The sequence below is a fragment of the Trichosurus vulpecula genome, chromosome 4, assembly GCF_011100635.1.
Source record: "Trichosurus vulpecula isolate mTriVul1 chromosome 4, mTriVul1.pri, whole genome shotgun sequence".
NCBI classification, from domain to species: domain Eukaryota; kingdom Metazoa; phylum Chordata; class Mammalia; order Diprotodontia; family Phalangeridae; genus Trichosurus; species Trichosurus vulpecula.
In genome coordinates, this window is record NC_050576.1 from 293,432,730 (window position 1) to 293,447,568 (window position 14,839).

Here is a 14,839-nt window from a genome sequence, read left to right on the forward strand (position 1 = left end):
TAACATTGCAGATTGCAACTCATCTCTAATTTAGTAGATGCACAGTGACCTAACCCAATTCAACAAGCATTTGTGGTGTGTAAGGCACTGGGCTAAGCATGGAAGATTGAATTAAAAAATGAAACAGAGTCCCTGTAATTAAGGACCTTACAGGAGACAATCAGCAAGCAGATAAATATAGACATGATTAATAGGGAAAGTGACAACTGAGCTCTAACAACCAGAAAGATCCAGAAAGAGTTACCAGAAGCTTAGAGAAGTTAAATTATTCCCCCATGCATGGGCAGTTAGTAAATGAATGGAAGCTTCAAAATTGATTATAAGCTCCTCAAGGGCTGGGCTTGCTTTCCTTTTTGCCTTGTGCACCTACCTGGTATACAGTAGGCCCTTAATAAATGCTTGTTGAACTGAATTGTGAACATGCCAGAGGCAGTTTTTGAAACTCAATCTTTCTGGTTCCAAGTTCAGATCTCTATCTACTACACTACACTCTCTCACTTGATGTTTTAAAACAAATAGTCAATAAAATGAGAAAAGTTAATGAAAAAGCTAGTCCCTTCCATGATATAGTGACATATCACAAACATAGAGATGCCTTAACATGGAAGAATGAAGGGCAAGGCCTAAAACTGAAGACATATGGAAGGAATCTTTCACTATTCTTCAGTACTTTGTTTGGAAAGGTGACATTTTTAGGTCAGATTTTTCTTGTTCACAAGTAAGATTCTGGAAAGCCAAAGAAGAATACATCAATCAATTTGCATTTATTAAGCATCTACTACATGGTCAGGTACTGCGCCAGACCCGGGGATACAGGTACAAAGAATGAAGCAACCTCTGTTTGTCAATGAGCTTATATTCTAAAAAGAAAAAAAAACTAATATGAATGTCTTATTTAAAAAGAATGCATGCCATGTGTAAAGTATTGTGGGGTCAAAATTGGTGGAATCTGAGGGCAAGGCTTTATTAGGAGAGAAATTTGGGGGCTAAAGGTAAAGATTTTTCACCAAGGGTCAGCTGAGATTGTTGAAAGATCAGTTTATCACAATCACTTAGAAAGACAAGCTGGATAAATGCACAAAAGATCTTTTTAGAACACTTAGGTATCTTCTTCAAGGACCATCCCTTCTTTAGGCAGACAGGTGGGGGATTACAAGAGCAGTATGTCACAGACAATGCCAGTGATCACTTTATCAATTGGCTTTTCTTAATTATTTTTATTTAATCTTTAAGGAAAGTTCAATTTGGGGGATGATGGGAAATCCATAAATAGCTATGATAAGACAAAAGGCATCAATAAAACTTATTTTTATAAATTTAAAAAATGAGGGAGTTGGACTAAATATCTCTTAGCTACTTTCTAGGTCTAGGTCATATGATTGAAAATATTTTAACTATTTACATTTATTGAGTACTTTGAAATTAAAATTCTTAATAGAAGTCATTCCCCAATTGATAAATGCTCAATGGATACAAACAGGCAATTTTCAGATGAAGAAATTAAAGTTATCTACAGTCATATGAGAAAATGCTATAAATCACTATTGATTAGAGAAATGCAAATTAAAACAACTCTGAGGTACCACCTTACACCTATCAGATTGGCTAATAGGACAAAAAATGAAAATGATAAATGTTGGAGAAGATGTGGGAAAACTGGGACACCAATGCATTGTTAGTGGAGTTGTGAACTGATCCAACCATTCTGAAAAGCAATTTGGAACTATGCCCAAAGTGCTATAAAACTGTGCATACTCTTTGATCCAGCTATACCACTACCAGATCTGTATCCCAAAGAGATCATAAAAAATGGAAAAGGACCTATGTACAAAAATATTTATAGCAGCTCCTTTTATAGTGGCAAAGAATTGAAAATTGAGGGGATGTCCATCAATTGGGAAATGACTGAACAAATTGTGGTATATGAATGTAAGGGAATACTACTGTTACATAAGAAATGATCATCAGGCAAACTTCAGAAAAACCTGAAAAGACATACATGAACTGATACTGAGTGAAGTGAGCAGAACCACAAGAACATTGTACACAGTAACAGCCACATTGTGCAATGATCAATGGTGATAGACTTAGCTCTTCTCAGCAATACAATGATCCAAAACAATTCCAAAAGATTTATGATGGAAAATGTTAACCACATCCAGAGAAAGAACTATGGAGAGTGAAGAAATACACAGAATGAAGCATATTATTTTCACTTTGTTTTTTGTTTTATTTTTCTCATGGTTTTTCTCTTTTGTTCTGGTTCTTCTTTCACAACATGACTAATGTGGAAATATGTATAACATGATTGTACATGTATAACCTATATCAAAATGTTTGCTGTCTTGGGGAGGAGGGAAGTGAGGGAGGGAGAAAAAATTGGAACCCAAAAGCTTACAAAAATCAATGTCGAAACTATCTTTACATGTAATTGGAAAAAACAAAATACTATTAAAAGAAAAAAAAGAAATTAAAATTCTTTGTTTTTTTTCTAATAGGAAGTTTGTAAGAATCATATTGTTATATTTACTTTGCAGACTTCCTCTGTCCCATGTTTTTCTTCATTTCTCATTTCTGAGAAGAAAAAAAATTTTAAAGATATTTCCCTAAATAATCTTCAGATATAGATATGCTACTTCTAGCCACCATACTTCTCCCCTCCCCCATTTAAAAATTATTCCATTGTTAGGGAAAAGAAACCTATTTTGTCCTTGCTAGGGCAGATCACCAGGATTTAGCTCTGGTAGAGACCTTACAAATCATTGAGTCCAGTCCCTTCAATTTATTGATGAGGAAATTGAGGCCTAAGGCATCTGGGGTCACACAACTAGTAAATGTCTGAGGCAGGATGCAAACCCACAGTCTCCCCAACTCCACATCCGTCTCTCTGTCCACTACAGCATGCAAACAATGGGTTAATATCAACAAACTGTCTTCTTCTCCTGATCTGGGATTAAGAGATATGAGAACTTGTTCTCACTTTTCCAAGATCATCAGCCCATCACCTTTCCCCTTCCCCTGACCTTATTCCTATTCTGCTGCTTCTTTTCTTTCTCCCTTTCCCCCTCCCCCTTTACCTCCATCTTCTGTCAGACTCTCTCTAGCCCTGTGGAGTGATGGTCCATGGTTGTGGTTGTCTGGCTCTTTTTAACCAGGACCAAAAGCTTCATGCCTAAGACTTGTAAGGAATGGAAATTCTAAATATAAGTTATGCCTCTCAAGCACGTTTCCTATTTCTCTCACAGACATAAAAACCATATATTTTTTAAAAACATCCCTACTAGGAAAACATTTGAAAACTTAGACTCCAAATGCTCATTTCATTGACTCTCCTGGACGATACCACTGATGGGTCAAAGTCCTCCAGGGGTGGGGAACCTGAGGCCTCAAGGTCTCATGTGACCTTCTAGGTTTTTGGGTGGGGCCTTTTGACTAAATCCAAACTTTACAGAACAAATTCTTTTATTAAGGGGATTTGTTCTGTGAAGTTTGGATTTAGTCAAAAGGCCTCATTTGAGGACCTAGAGGGCCACATGTGATTTCGAGGTCGTAGGTTCCTCACCCTTGCTAGTCAATGGTGTTAGGAATCCTACACATCAATGGACATGGATAAGTATGGCGGAAGGACACAGGGATTCAATTAGCCATTCTACTGTAGAATGAAAATGATGAATTAGAGATCACTGAAAGAGAGAGGATGTCCAGAAAGCAGATGGTGTGTGTTTGAGTTTAAAGGAACATGTCAGGACTATACAGATAGATTTGGTAGTCATCTGCTTAGAGGTGGTAGTTGAGCCTCTGGTCACTCTCTGGGAGAGTAATGAGAGAGAAAAGAGAGAGATGTCATAGAGAGAAGAGAATAGGGTGCTAGAAAGAGTCTTGAGAAACACCCACTAAGGATGCAGGAATTGGAGAATCTCCATCTCCATAGAAGAAAGAGTAGGTGTGGTCCCGCAAATAGACCAAGAACCCAAAGAGAGGAATGTTGCAGAAGCCCAGGGAGGAAAGAATGGGTGCTGACCAGTAACATTAAAATTTTCAGGAAGGACAATATGGATAAAGACTGAGAAAGATCCATCAGATTTAGCATGTGATGGGGAAGTGATATGAATTTCAAGAAGATGGAAGGAGAGAGAGTGGTCAACAACAAACAAACCTGGTAGCAGTGAGGGTAAATTCCTTTCAGAAGTTTGGCAAAGAAAGGGAAAGACACAGAACAATAGCTCAAAGGGATATTAGGGCCAAGTGATGCTTGGTTTTTGTTTTTAGGTTTGGGAAGACCTAAGTATGTTTGTAGGCAGTAAGGGGAAAGCCAATAGATAAGGAAAGATAGAAGATGGTATACAGAAGGATAGTTGATGGAGCAAGTTCCTGGAGGAGTCAGGAGAGGATGAGATTAAGGGAACAGATTGACCTTAGAGACAAGAAAAGGCCAACTCCTCTTCAGAGGCAGGAGGAAAAGTAGAAGAGGATAGGTGAAGTTGGTGAGTTTTGTAGGATAAAATAAAGAAGGGACTGATAACAGAGCAGTCTATCTTCCCAGTAATGTAGGAGGTGAGGACATCTGCTGAGAGCAGAGGGAGCGGAGGAAGCTTTGGGTATTTGAGAAGAGAAGAGAAGGCTTAAAATAGCATGGGGGGAATAAGATAAAAAGTCAATCAAGGAAAAGGAATTTTTTTTTTTTTGCAGAGTACCCAGCGAGGACCCAATCAAGATTACAGAAGGAGAATGGACCTATTTTAAACAGGGGTGTGACTTCCTTTGACCACATTGCACCGTATCCTGTCACCTGAACTTTTATTTCCATAGAACCAATCATGAACATTAGTGAAGGTATATCTGTGTTCCTCAATGAAACTCTCTGGATAAATGGAGAAACCTACAATTCTGAATCTCTCTTTACAATTCTGAATGTTTTCACTCAAGGAGGGAGCAGGTTGAGGTGAAAGCTGAATTGGTAGCTTAGAAATTTAATCACTGCCTGCCTAAATAGTCAATCACAGTCTTGGAGACTGAGAACCCAACAGTCTTGTTTAACTCAAATACTTATGTGAAAATTGTCCTGCCAAGATCTATTTCAGCTTATTTAATTTAAAATTTACCACCACACATTATTCAAATTCCAATATCATATCATCATCTCCACTCAGGAAGAAAAAATCAAATCTTTTTTAAGAAATTCAATATTTGGGTTGAAGAATTACTTTATCTGCCTGACCCTGAAAATATTTCCTGCTGCATTTATTCATTCTTCCCTTTTGTCCCATGTAGAAAGGTTTATGGAGTATCAAGATCCTATGGAATTTATAGCCTTACACATCTGAAGGATTTTTAAAAATCATAAAGAAATGAATGAATGAAAGATTATCTTTTAAATACTTCCTATATCCCTGTTCTGTGCTAAACCCTGGAGATACAAATACAAAAGAAATTAAGTGTATGCCCTCAAAAAGCTTATATTCTAATGGCAGACAGTACCCACATGGGAGACTGGTGGCCAGGCAGGGACATTTCCTCACAAGGATGGTGAATTGGGCAGCCACAGGGCAGTAGTTTGACATGTCACTTCCAGGAACAAGGACAGAGTTGATTGAATCATGGTTCCAGGACTGGAAAAGGGGGAAATTGGGGAAGGGAATAAATATTTATAGAGCACCTACTATGTGCCAGGCACTGTGCTCAGTGCTTTACAACAACCCTGTTACAGATGAGGAACCTGAGGTCAAGTGACTTGCCCGAGGTCACACAGCTAATAAATGTCTAAGGTAAAATTTGAACTCAGGTCTTCCTGACTCCCAGCCCAATGATCTATATACTGAGCCATCCTGCTGTCTAGCCGAAGGTACACACATGGCATCAAGACTGCTATTGAGGCTGGTGAGATGGCCCAAGAGTAGAAAGTAAAGTGAAGTGTGACTGGGGCTTGTTTGAAATAGTGGGCCAGATGGGCAGGTCACCAATCAAGGCAGCAAGGCTCCAGGACAGAAGTTATAGAGATGGCAGGGTTAAAACCTCCAAGGTATGGTTTACGGTCCAGGTAGCACTTATCTTCACTGCGAAGCTATTAATTCATTGAGGTCAGGGACCAGTTTATGACTTTCTTTGTGTTCTCAGAGCTTAGCACAGCGCCTGGCACATAGCAGGCACTTAATAAATGTTGGTTGAATGACTGACCATGACAACATTTTAGTCATTCCCAGGTTCTTTTTCATATAACCACCCTGAATCTTTGTCTGAACAAAGTTAAGATTTTCAGGAAGGGACGAGAGATTCAACACCAAACTTATCTTTTATTTTTAGATCTTTCTCCTACTTGAAGAAATTAGCAACCCAAAGGCCAAATGCCGAAACCAGTCAGATCTTCAGTAGGTTGTCATAGTCGTAAAATTTGGGATTTTTATCCTCCCTGTTTCCAAAGTAGGATGAGAAGAAAAAAAAAACAGGAATCATAAAAATATTTAAAGATATGTAAGGAACTTACTATTTCACGCACAGAACGAAAGTTTCTGGTTTGACTTAGCAACATTATTTGAACATGTAAAGAATGTAGACCAAACATGACAGTCGGCAATTATCCATTTTCCCTGAAGCCTAAACAGCAAGAAATGTGCTTAAGTTGCAACAAGAAGAATTTGGATTATAAATAAGGACACATTTCCTTAAATTGTGAACTTTTATACGTAGGAAAAGTATAGCAGGATGGGTTGGGACAACTGCTTTTGGAAGACCTTTAAAAACCAGACAGATTCCTATCTGTCTAGACCAGTTAATATTCTTATCTAAAGACAGAGAAAAAAGATGATCAATGGTTATGAAGCTTGTTCACTCCTCTTCAAGAAAACAAAACCCCTAACTCACTCTACCTGCTCCCACTTGAAACTGAAACAAAACTCACTAGAACAAATGGGAAGGCAAGTACTGATTTTGTTGTTGTTCAATCAATTTTCAGTTGTGTCTGACTCTTCATGACTCCATTGGGGTTTTCTTGACGGAGATACTGGAGTGGTTTGCCATTTCCTCCTCCAGAGTCCTGATTTTACTAGCAATGAAAACAGATAAAGGCAAATTAGTTCGTCTGTATGGCCCAATCTCAAGTTGCCTCCTTTGCTACCACTGCCTGTCACCAGAGGATATGAGATGATCTTTCTGGGCTGAATCTTTCAGACCAAAACCCTTGCCATTTACCTTCTAAGCATCGATTCAACAGAACCCTTTTTGCTCTCTGACCTCAATGCCTTGAATGTTTCTCTCTGTTTCTTTGCTTCCCTCTCTTTCTTCAAGTCCCAGCTAAAATTACTTCTTCTCCAGGAAGCCTTTCCCAAAACCTCTTAATTCTAGTCCCTTCCCTCTGTCAATTATTTCCTGTTTATCCTATATATAGGCAGTTTGTACGTAGTTATTTGCATGTTGTCTCCCCTGTTAGATTGACAGCTTCTCAATGGCAGGGACTTTTTTTTCCTTTCTTTGTATCCCATTACAGTGCCTGGCTCAGAGTAGGCACTTAATAAATATTTATTGACCGACTGATTGAATATGGAGAAACCAGGATAGAGATGACTGGGAAGTGGAGTGGAAGCCTGGTTCCAGGGCAAGAGCTCTCTTATCAGAGCCCAGGATCCCAGGGACAAAGTACAAGTTTTCTGTGGTAGGAGTATGGAGATGAATGTTTGTGAAGGTTCATCCTTCCGTTCTCAAAGATGACCATGACACAAGGAAGATGCTCCCATGACTTGCAAGTGAATTGGATTACAGTGAGGGAGGACTGTGCAAAGTCACCAGCCTCATTTTGTCTTCCAGAGCCATCTAGGTCTAGTGGTCAGATACAGATCAGGACAGCTGGAGATGGCCCAGGATGCATTGGAAGACCTTGGCCTTTTTAAGCTAAAGTCTATCGGAGTTCTCACTTTGACTGAGGCAATGCCCATTCAGTGATTAGGGCTGTTTAAGAAGTGAGCCAAGGGATAGCCCCCTTAAAAAAATCAAATAAAACTGGCATGGGGAGACCCCCAAGGTCGTTTCTGGCCAAAAGAGAAACAATTGCTATTTACATTCACTCCAAACCATCAGGGTCCCCAAAACAACTATTAAGTGGTGCTTGGACAGTGACCTAATGTTGGCCAATCAATGAGAATTAGAGAGAATTGGGTTTCAGGCCTGGTCTTTAAGAAAGAAATCTTAGCCAGTAAATCCCAAGAGATCAAGGAATGCTTATTGACTAACTAAATGAGTGACTGCCCTACTTGCTCACACTAGCCTGGAAGTGACTTGTAGAGGGCTCTGAGTTTCCTCTATGCTGTTGGGAAGCCAAACTTCAGTCACTGTAGACATGTGAGTGAAACCCTCTTTTAACTCAGATTTGCTCTCGGAACCTTCAGCCAAGGAGAGAAGAAAAGGCAGATTTGGAGTCAGTAAATCAGTGATACATCCAGCCCAAAGAAAATGAGGTGAAGGGGTAGAGTCTTTCTAAGCAGGATTGGGGCTGGAGCCATAAGAAATCTGATTAGATAGATTCCACACCTAACTCTAAATTAATGATATTGGGACAAGCATTGCCATCTACAAAAGGAAGAGGCTAAGGAGAGAGGAGCCTTCTCTCTGAGTATGGAAAAGCTTGGTACTCACAGCATGGCATCATCTAGTGAAAGGGGGGTGGGACAGACAACAGGGGTGAGCAGTAGCTTGACCCCACTTGTTCCTTACTTTTGAATAGCATTGCTCCTTTGTTTCATTCAAAACTCACTTAAAATCCTACCTTTGAGGGGTCTTTCCCAACCCCTCTAGCTACTAATATCTTTACTTAAACTTTAGAGACAACCTCTCTCTCTCTCCCCCACCCCCTCCTTCTCTCTCTCTCCCTGTCTCTCCCTCTCCCTCTCTCTCCCTCTCTCTTATTCATTGTTCCCCTTCCCCCACACACACCTGGGCTTAACTCTTCCTTTCATCCATTATTCAGTTTTATTCCAAGGAGTCTGCTGACTACTGACTCAGCCACTACAAATCAACGTTTATACTGTATACATACTTAGAATACACAAACGGTGATCTCCTGTCTACAGAATATCTAAGGACATTATACACTGGGACATTTTTTTGTCATTGCTATTTGTCACAGAGACTGAAACAAAAGAAATAAACATTGCAACAGGGGGTGTTTAATGAACATCCATTGAATTAAATCTTATATATTAATATGATAAGAGACTAGATACAAACAAACCGAAAGACTTCTATGGACGCCCAAATGACCCACACTTTGAAAACTGCTAAATGACAGAGAAGTGCAGGGCCTGGAGTCAAGAAGTCCTGAGTTCAAATTCATTCTTTAACAGCTACGTGATGCTGGGCAACTCACTTAACCTCTCTCTGCCTCAGTTTTTTTGGCTGTAAAATGGGAATAATAGACTCACCTATGAGAGTTGATATGAAGATCGAATGAAGTGATATTTGAAACGTGTTTAGCATGTGGTAGGCCTTTAATAAGTGCTTGCTCCCTTTCTCCCTCCCCCCATCTCCAATGTATTAAATGACCTCTCAAGATGAGAAGGATAATGTTTTAGAGCTAAAATGGATCTTAGAGTTTTGATCCAAGTTCTTCATTTTGTGCATGAGGAGAGGACTTAGGAGCACAGACTATTTTACCTTATCACACAGCTAGTTGATAATAGAGACAGTGCTAGGACACAGATCTGCTGACTCCCAGGCTGCTTCTCTGGCCCCTATTCTTCCTTCCAGCCTAATGAACGGATGATATAATTGGACACCCAGTTCTTAATTATTGCTTCTTTCCCTTGTTGGTTTCAGCCAACTCCAACTTAATTTCATGTTCATTTAAAGTCCTTGAGGGCTATATGGGATCTAACCTGGCAAAAGAGTTATGGTAAATATATAATCAACCAGAATATGTTTCTTATTGGGCTTACTACGTAAAAGTGTTTTGTTTTTTATAACTTGATCAACTTAGAAACTCCATGTCTCAGTTTTAAACACATCCCAAACTGTTTATATCCCGTGTTCATGCCATATGCCTCTCAGGTAAGATAGAATTAAAGATCTCTACTTTTTATAACGAAAAATTCATTATAGCACTATTTCATAGTGGCAAAGAAACTAGAAATAAAAATGGGGGCCTAATGATTGAAGAATGGCCGACAAACTATAGTATCTGAATGTAACAGAATTTTTTGCTCTATGTAAAAAGAATGTAAGAAATTCAAAGAAACACAGGCAGCTAGGGGACCCAGTGGATAAAGCACTGGACCTAGAGTCAGGAGGACTTGAGTTCAAATCTGGTTTCAGATTGTATGGCCCTGGACAGATCACTTAACCTAATTCAGCTCAGTCTCCTCACCTGTGAAATAAGGATTATATTAGCACCTACTTCTCAGGGTGAGGATAAAATTGGATAATACTTGTAAGGCACTTGGCAAACAGTAAAACATTATGTAAATCCTAGCTGTTTATTGTTACGTAGGAGGACTTGTATGAAGTGATGCAGGGTGAAGAAAGCAGAACCAAAAGAACCATAGACACTACTACAATATTGCCATCTACAGCAATACTAAAAAGCATGTGTATTCTGTGGGACTGAGGTGATCAGGTAGTCCATTCTGGGCATAAGAAATGATAATTAAACCACAATCAATCAATCAATAAGTATTGATTAAGCACCTACTACGTGCCAGGCACAATGGTAAGCATTGAAGATATGAATACAAAGAATGAAATGATCCCTGCTCTTGAGGAGCTTACATTTCAACCAGGGAGGTGAGTGTATATATATATATATATATATATATATATATATATATATATATATATACACACATGCAGAATAAATATAAAGAGAATAAATGCAGATAAATACAATGTAGTTTAAGAGAGAAAGCACTAGTAATTGGGGAGATAAGGAAGAGTTTCAGGTAGAAGATGGATGCTTGAGTTGAGTTTTGAAGGAGGAGGGATTCTCTCAGGTTGAGATGAGCAGGGAGTGTATTCTAGGTATGAAGGGTGACCAGCGTGAAAGCAAATATAACAAAGTTAAATGAATAAAATCAACATTGCTATCGACTTGGCCTGCATAGATTATTGCTCACTCTGGGGAAATGGGCAAACATGTTATTTCTACCTTGATTTAAAACCATCTTCACTTTTAATCCAAGGGCCATTGAAAGACAAGAGAACTTGGAAGGTTGTTTTGTCCTTCCATCTGATTGTCAATAAGATTGTCCTAAAGTGATCCAACATCAAGCAGAGAGGTAGGTGTTTGTTCTACTCTTTAGCCTTTTTAAAAGAAGACATTCCACAGACTTCCTTGGTAGTATATTCCAATGTCTTATACAACTTTGCAACAGGAAACCCTTTCTAATGGCTAACCTAAATCTCTCACTATGTGAAAATTACATTTTCTCTTATTGGAATTCACTATTAAATATTAATGCATGGAGGTAATTGGAAAATTTTCCCTGGCTAGGCCATATTTTCCATGTTCTATGACTCTTATACTCTTCTCCCAATTGCACATTTTTCATTGTCCCTATCCTATGTAACGTGATTGACACTTGAGGCCATGTTACAAAGGCAGAGACTCTATGAAATAGCTGAAGCTCTGTCTCTATTATGAGGTAGACAATGTCCCAAATTATAGTTCTTCAAAAGGCCTCAATAGGAATCCCTGTATTGACCAAGGACAACAACTCGAATGTACGAGAAAGAATGAGAGCAAACAGAAAAAAGAGAACGTGAAAAATCCCCTTACTAGCCACGCTGGGCCTCTTTTGTGTTGTTCTTGCCGACGCAGCAGCAAACCTGCTATATATATAGGGGCTGTCGCTGCTGTTGCCCATAGCACAGGACTCAGCATCAGCCATCACACAGACATGGGAAAGGTGAGCAAAGCGTGAAGCTTCCACAAGGTGTCTTCGGGGATTGGGCCGACATGGAGTTTGTGGGGAATCAGACCCGTGATCCTTTCTCTTCCATTTCAGATCACCTTCTTTGAAGACCGTGGCTTCCAGGGCCGTTACTATGAGTGTAGCAGTGACCACTCCAACCTTCAATCTTACTTCAGTCGCTGCAACTCTGTACGGGTTGACAGTGGCAACTGGATGATCTATGAGCAGCCCAATTATGCAGGGTGCCAGTACTACCTGCGAAGGGGCGAGTATCCCGACTACCAGGAGTGGATGGGCTTCAACGACTCCATCAGATCCTGCCGCATCATCCCTCATGTGAGTTTAATTTTGTGGATTTGGACTCACAGGGTCCAAATCACAGAACTGCCATGTATTGGCTTTTTAATCTTGGGCAGTTCATTTAACCTCCACAGTCCTTAGTGTTTTCATTTGTAAAATGAGATTCAGTGGCCTCAAAGGGCCCTTTAATTCTAAATCTATGATGCTATTATACTAAGAAAAAGCCAGTGGACTTCAAATTGAAATTTTCAAACTATGTGAAAGTGTATGGGGGTTTGACAAGCATATATTCAGAATAGTTGGCAGAGTTCAGACAAACTTGAAAAAGAAAGTATATTTTATTCAAATTTAATAAAGATTTGCCAATAAATACAGATAAATGATGAACAGCTAATATATTAACAAGTATTGATTAAACACATAGTACGTGCCTCATACACAATAGGTGCTGCGGCAGATAGAAAATGTATGACATGATCCTTACTCTCAAGGAATTTGCAAGGTACCCAAGAGGCATGCCCAAGCCACATGAAACAAAAAAAAAAAGTGCTAAACAAGGCAGTCCATCACAAGAATAACAGAAAATTAGAAGGGAGAAATCCAATATGGATGGTTTTTCCTCAAACTGGCCCACCCTCTTTCTCTTAGGCGATGTGTACAATAAGATACATTGTATTTATACCTTGGTGTTCTTGAAAATTTATATTTGAACTCAAGGTGAGCTGTGTTTTGGGTCTGAGATGTCCTGATGATAGGTGAAAAAATACTGAATTAGAATCACACTGACTTAACTATATGCTGCTAGGATATCATAGAATCCTCCCCTTTTGGCAAATGTAAATATTCTAAAACTTTGCTAAGATTTAAATTTCAGATCAATGTTGAATCATTTATTTTGTAGATGGACTTAACAGGTTAAACTTACCTTTACTTGGGAGAAAAAAACTCATCTTCTTCCAAACTGAGCCAGGGATCAAAAATATTAATAAACTAACATTTTAAAAAGGCGATAGTCCTTTCTACTGTATGACTAACAGATTGAAGACCACATAGTCATCAAGGAATCATGTCATCCTGCGAAGCTTTCTGACCCTTTTAGACAGTTGAGTACCCCTTTTGGTTCTTCTAATGACAAATTGTATGATGTGGAGACCCGTTACTATTTTTATGCTCCTCCAACTCACCATCAATAAAACAAGCATTTTACAAATTCTACTCTGTACAGTGAAGTATGTCGAATGGCCTTTTTGAAAGGGTGAAATTAACTAACCCAGTCCATGACTATTAAAATTCTCACTGTTCATTTTGCTGCCTTTTCTGTTGATGGCACCGGCAGACTGGATCCCACAGAATCAGAATCTATGAGAGGGAAGACTACCGGGGCCAGATGGTAGAGCTCAGTGAAGACTGCTCTTCCCTCCAAGACCGCCTCCATTTCCACGAGATTAACTCCCTCAATGTGTTAGAGGGTTGCTGGATTCTTTATGAGCTGCCCAACTACAGAGGAAGACAGTATCTGCTGAGACCCGGAGAATACAGGAGATTCCAAGATTGGGGGGCTATGAGTGCCAAGGTGGGCTCTTTGAGAAGGGTCATGGATTTGTACTAAAATATGTTTACACTCATCGTTTCTCAATCTGGAAATTAATAAAATATTTTCTGTGTGTTCCTGGCATTAACTGGTTCCTGTTTTTCATTTGACTCTTCTGATAGAAGCAGGGCCTGTCTCCGGATGATCTGAGGCTTTGGAATGAAATGTGACACTCTTTGATCAGAACAGTTAACAAAAAGGAGGTTTACTTAGCCGTAGTAGAGAAAGGATATTTAGCAAGGATATATCATTGATGGGCATACTTGGTCCTCTGGTCAGAAGTCTGAGGGAAGAGTTCCTGACTTCAAAAGAGCACTGAATTTGTAACAATAAGATAGATTCCATTAATCTTACCTCATTTCAATTCCACTCTTGGGAAGCGTCTTTTTAAAAACAACAAAAATGCAGGATAAAAGGTTTATGAACTATGGTCCCATTTAAAGAAATTCTCTAACAATGGGCCAGGGATTGTTATCCCAAGCCTTGAGCTAGGAAGCCTCCTCCTAGTTAATTTCCTTTTGTGTGGTTAAAGCTGTGAGAGCTGTCCCACCACAAATGAGTGGACATAAAGAAATACACATCTGAGTGGACCACAAATGTTTATGAGAAGTAAAACTGGATCAGAAAAAAAGTACCTGGAAGAGTAAGGCAATAATCCCAGAAGTGGATACCAGTTGCAGCCAGCTAAAATAAGAAAAGGGGAGAGGGAGAAGGGATTCCTCCACATTCCCCTCCCCCAATAAGTCTATTTTTTATCAAAGTTCCAAACACATGGACAAGCTTCAATGATAAAACATAGTCTTTATGTACTGACCCTCCCCATAGTCTATATACCCTTTAGTCTATCCCCATAGTCTAACCCCCCCTAATGTTTTCAGTTCTTCTCCCTGTGATTCTTTCCCCTGGGAGAGGACCCACATCTCAGTCTCTGCTTTTGCCATTGCTTACTGTTGAGACCACTCCCTGATAGCTTCTTCATCTTTCCTGCTGTTGGGAGATGCCCTAAAGATGAAATCTCAGTCTCCCTTGTCCTTCTTCTTCCAGCTCCCTCTCTTTT

At 39.4% G+C, this 14,839-nt stretch overlaps 1 protein-coding gene across 1 annotated transcript; it reads left to right on the forward strand.

Moving 5' to 3' along the window:
- Positions 1-11,876: 11,876 nt before the first annotated feature.
- LOC118847826 (gamma-crystallin D) lies at positions 11,877-13,800 on the forward strand. Its single transcript, XM_036756465.1, has 3 exons — positions 11,877-11,885; positions 11,985-12,227; positions 13,528-13,800. The coding sequence occupies exons 1-3, from the start codon at positions 11,877-11,879 to the stop codon at positions 13,798-13,800; spliced, it is 525 nt and encodes a 174-aa protein (XP_036612360.1).
- The last annotated feature ends 1,039 nt before the right edge of the window (positions 13,801-14,839 follow it).

What these genes read in the sequence shown, in the direction of transcription:
- LOC118847826 (XM_036756465.1), top strand. An exon ending in CCTGCCGCATCATCCCTCAT is followed by an intron (nt 12,228 to 13,527) that starts GTGAGTTTAATT and finishes TGGCACCGGCAG; the next exon opens with ACTGGATCCCACAGAATCAG.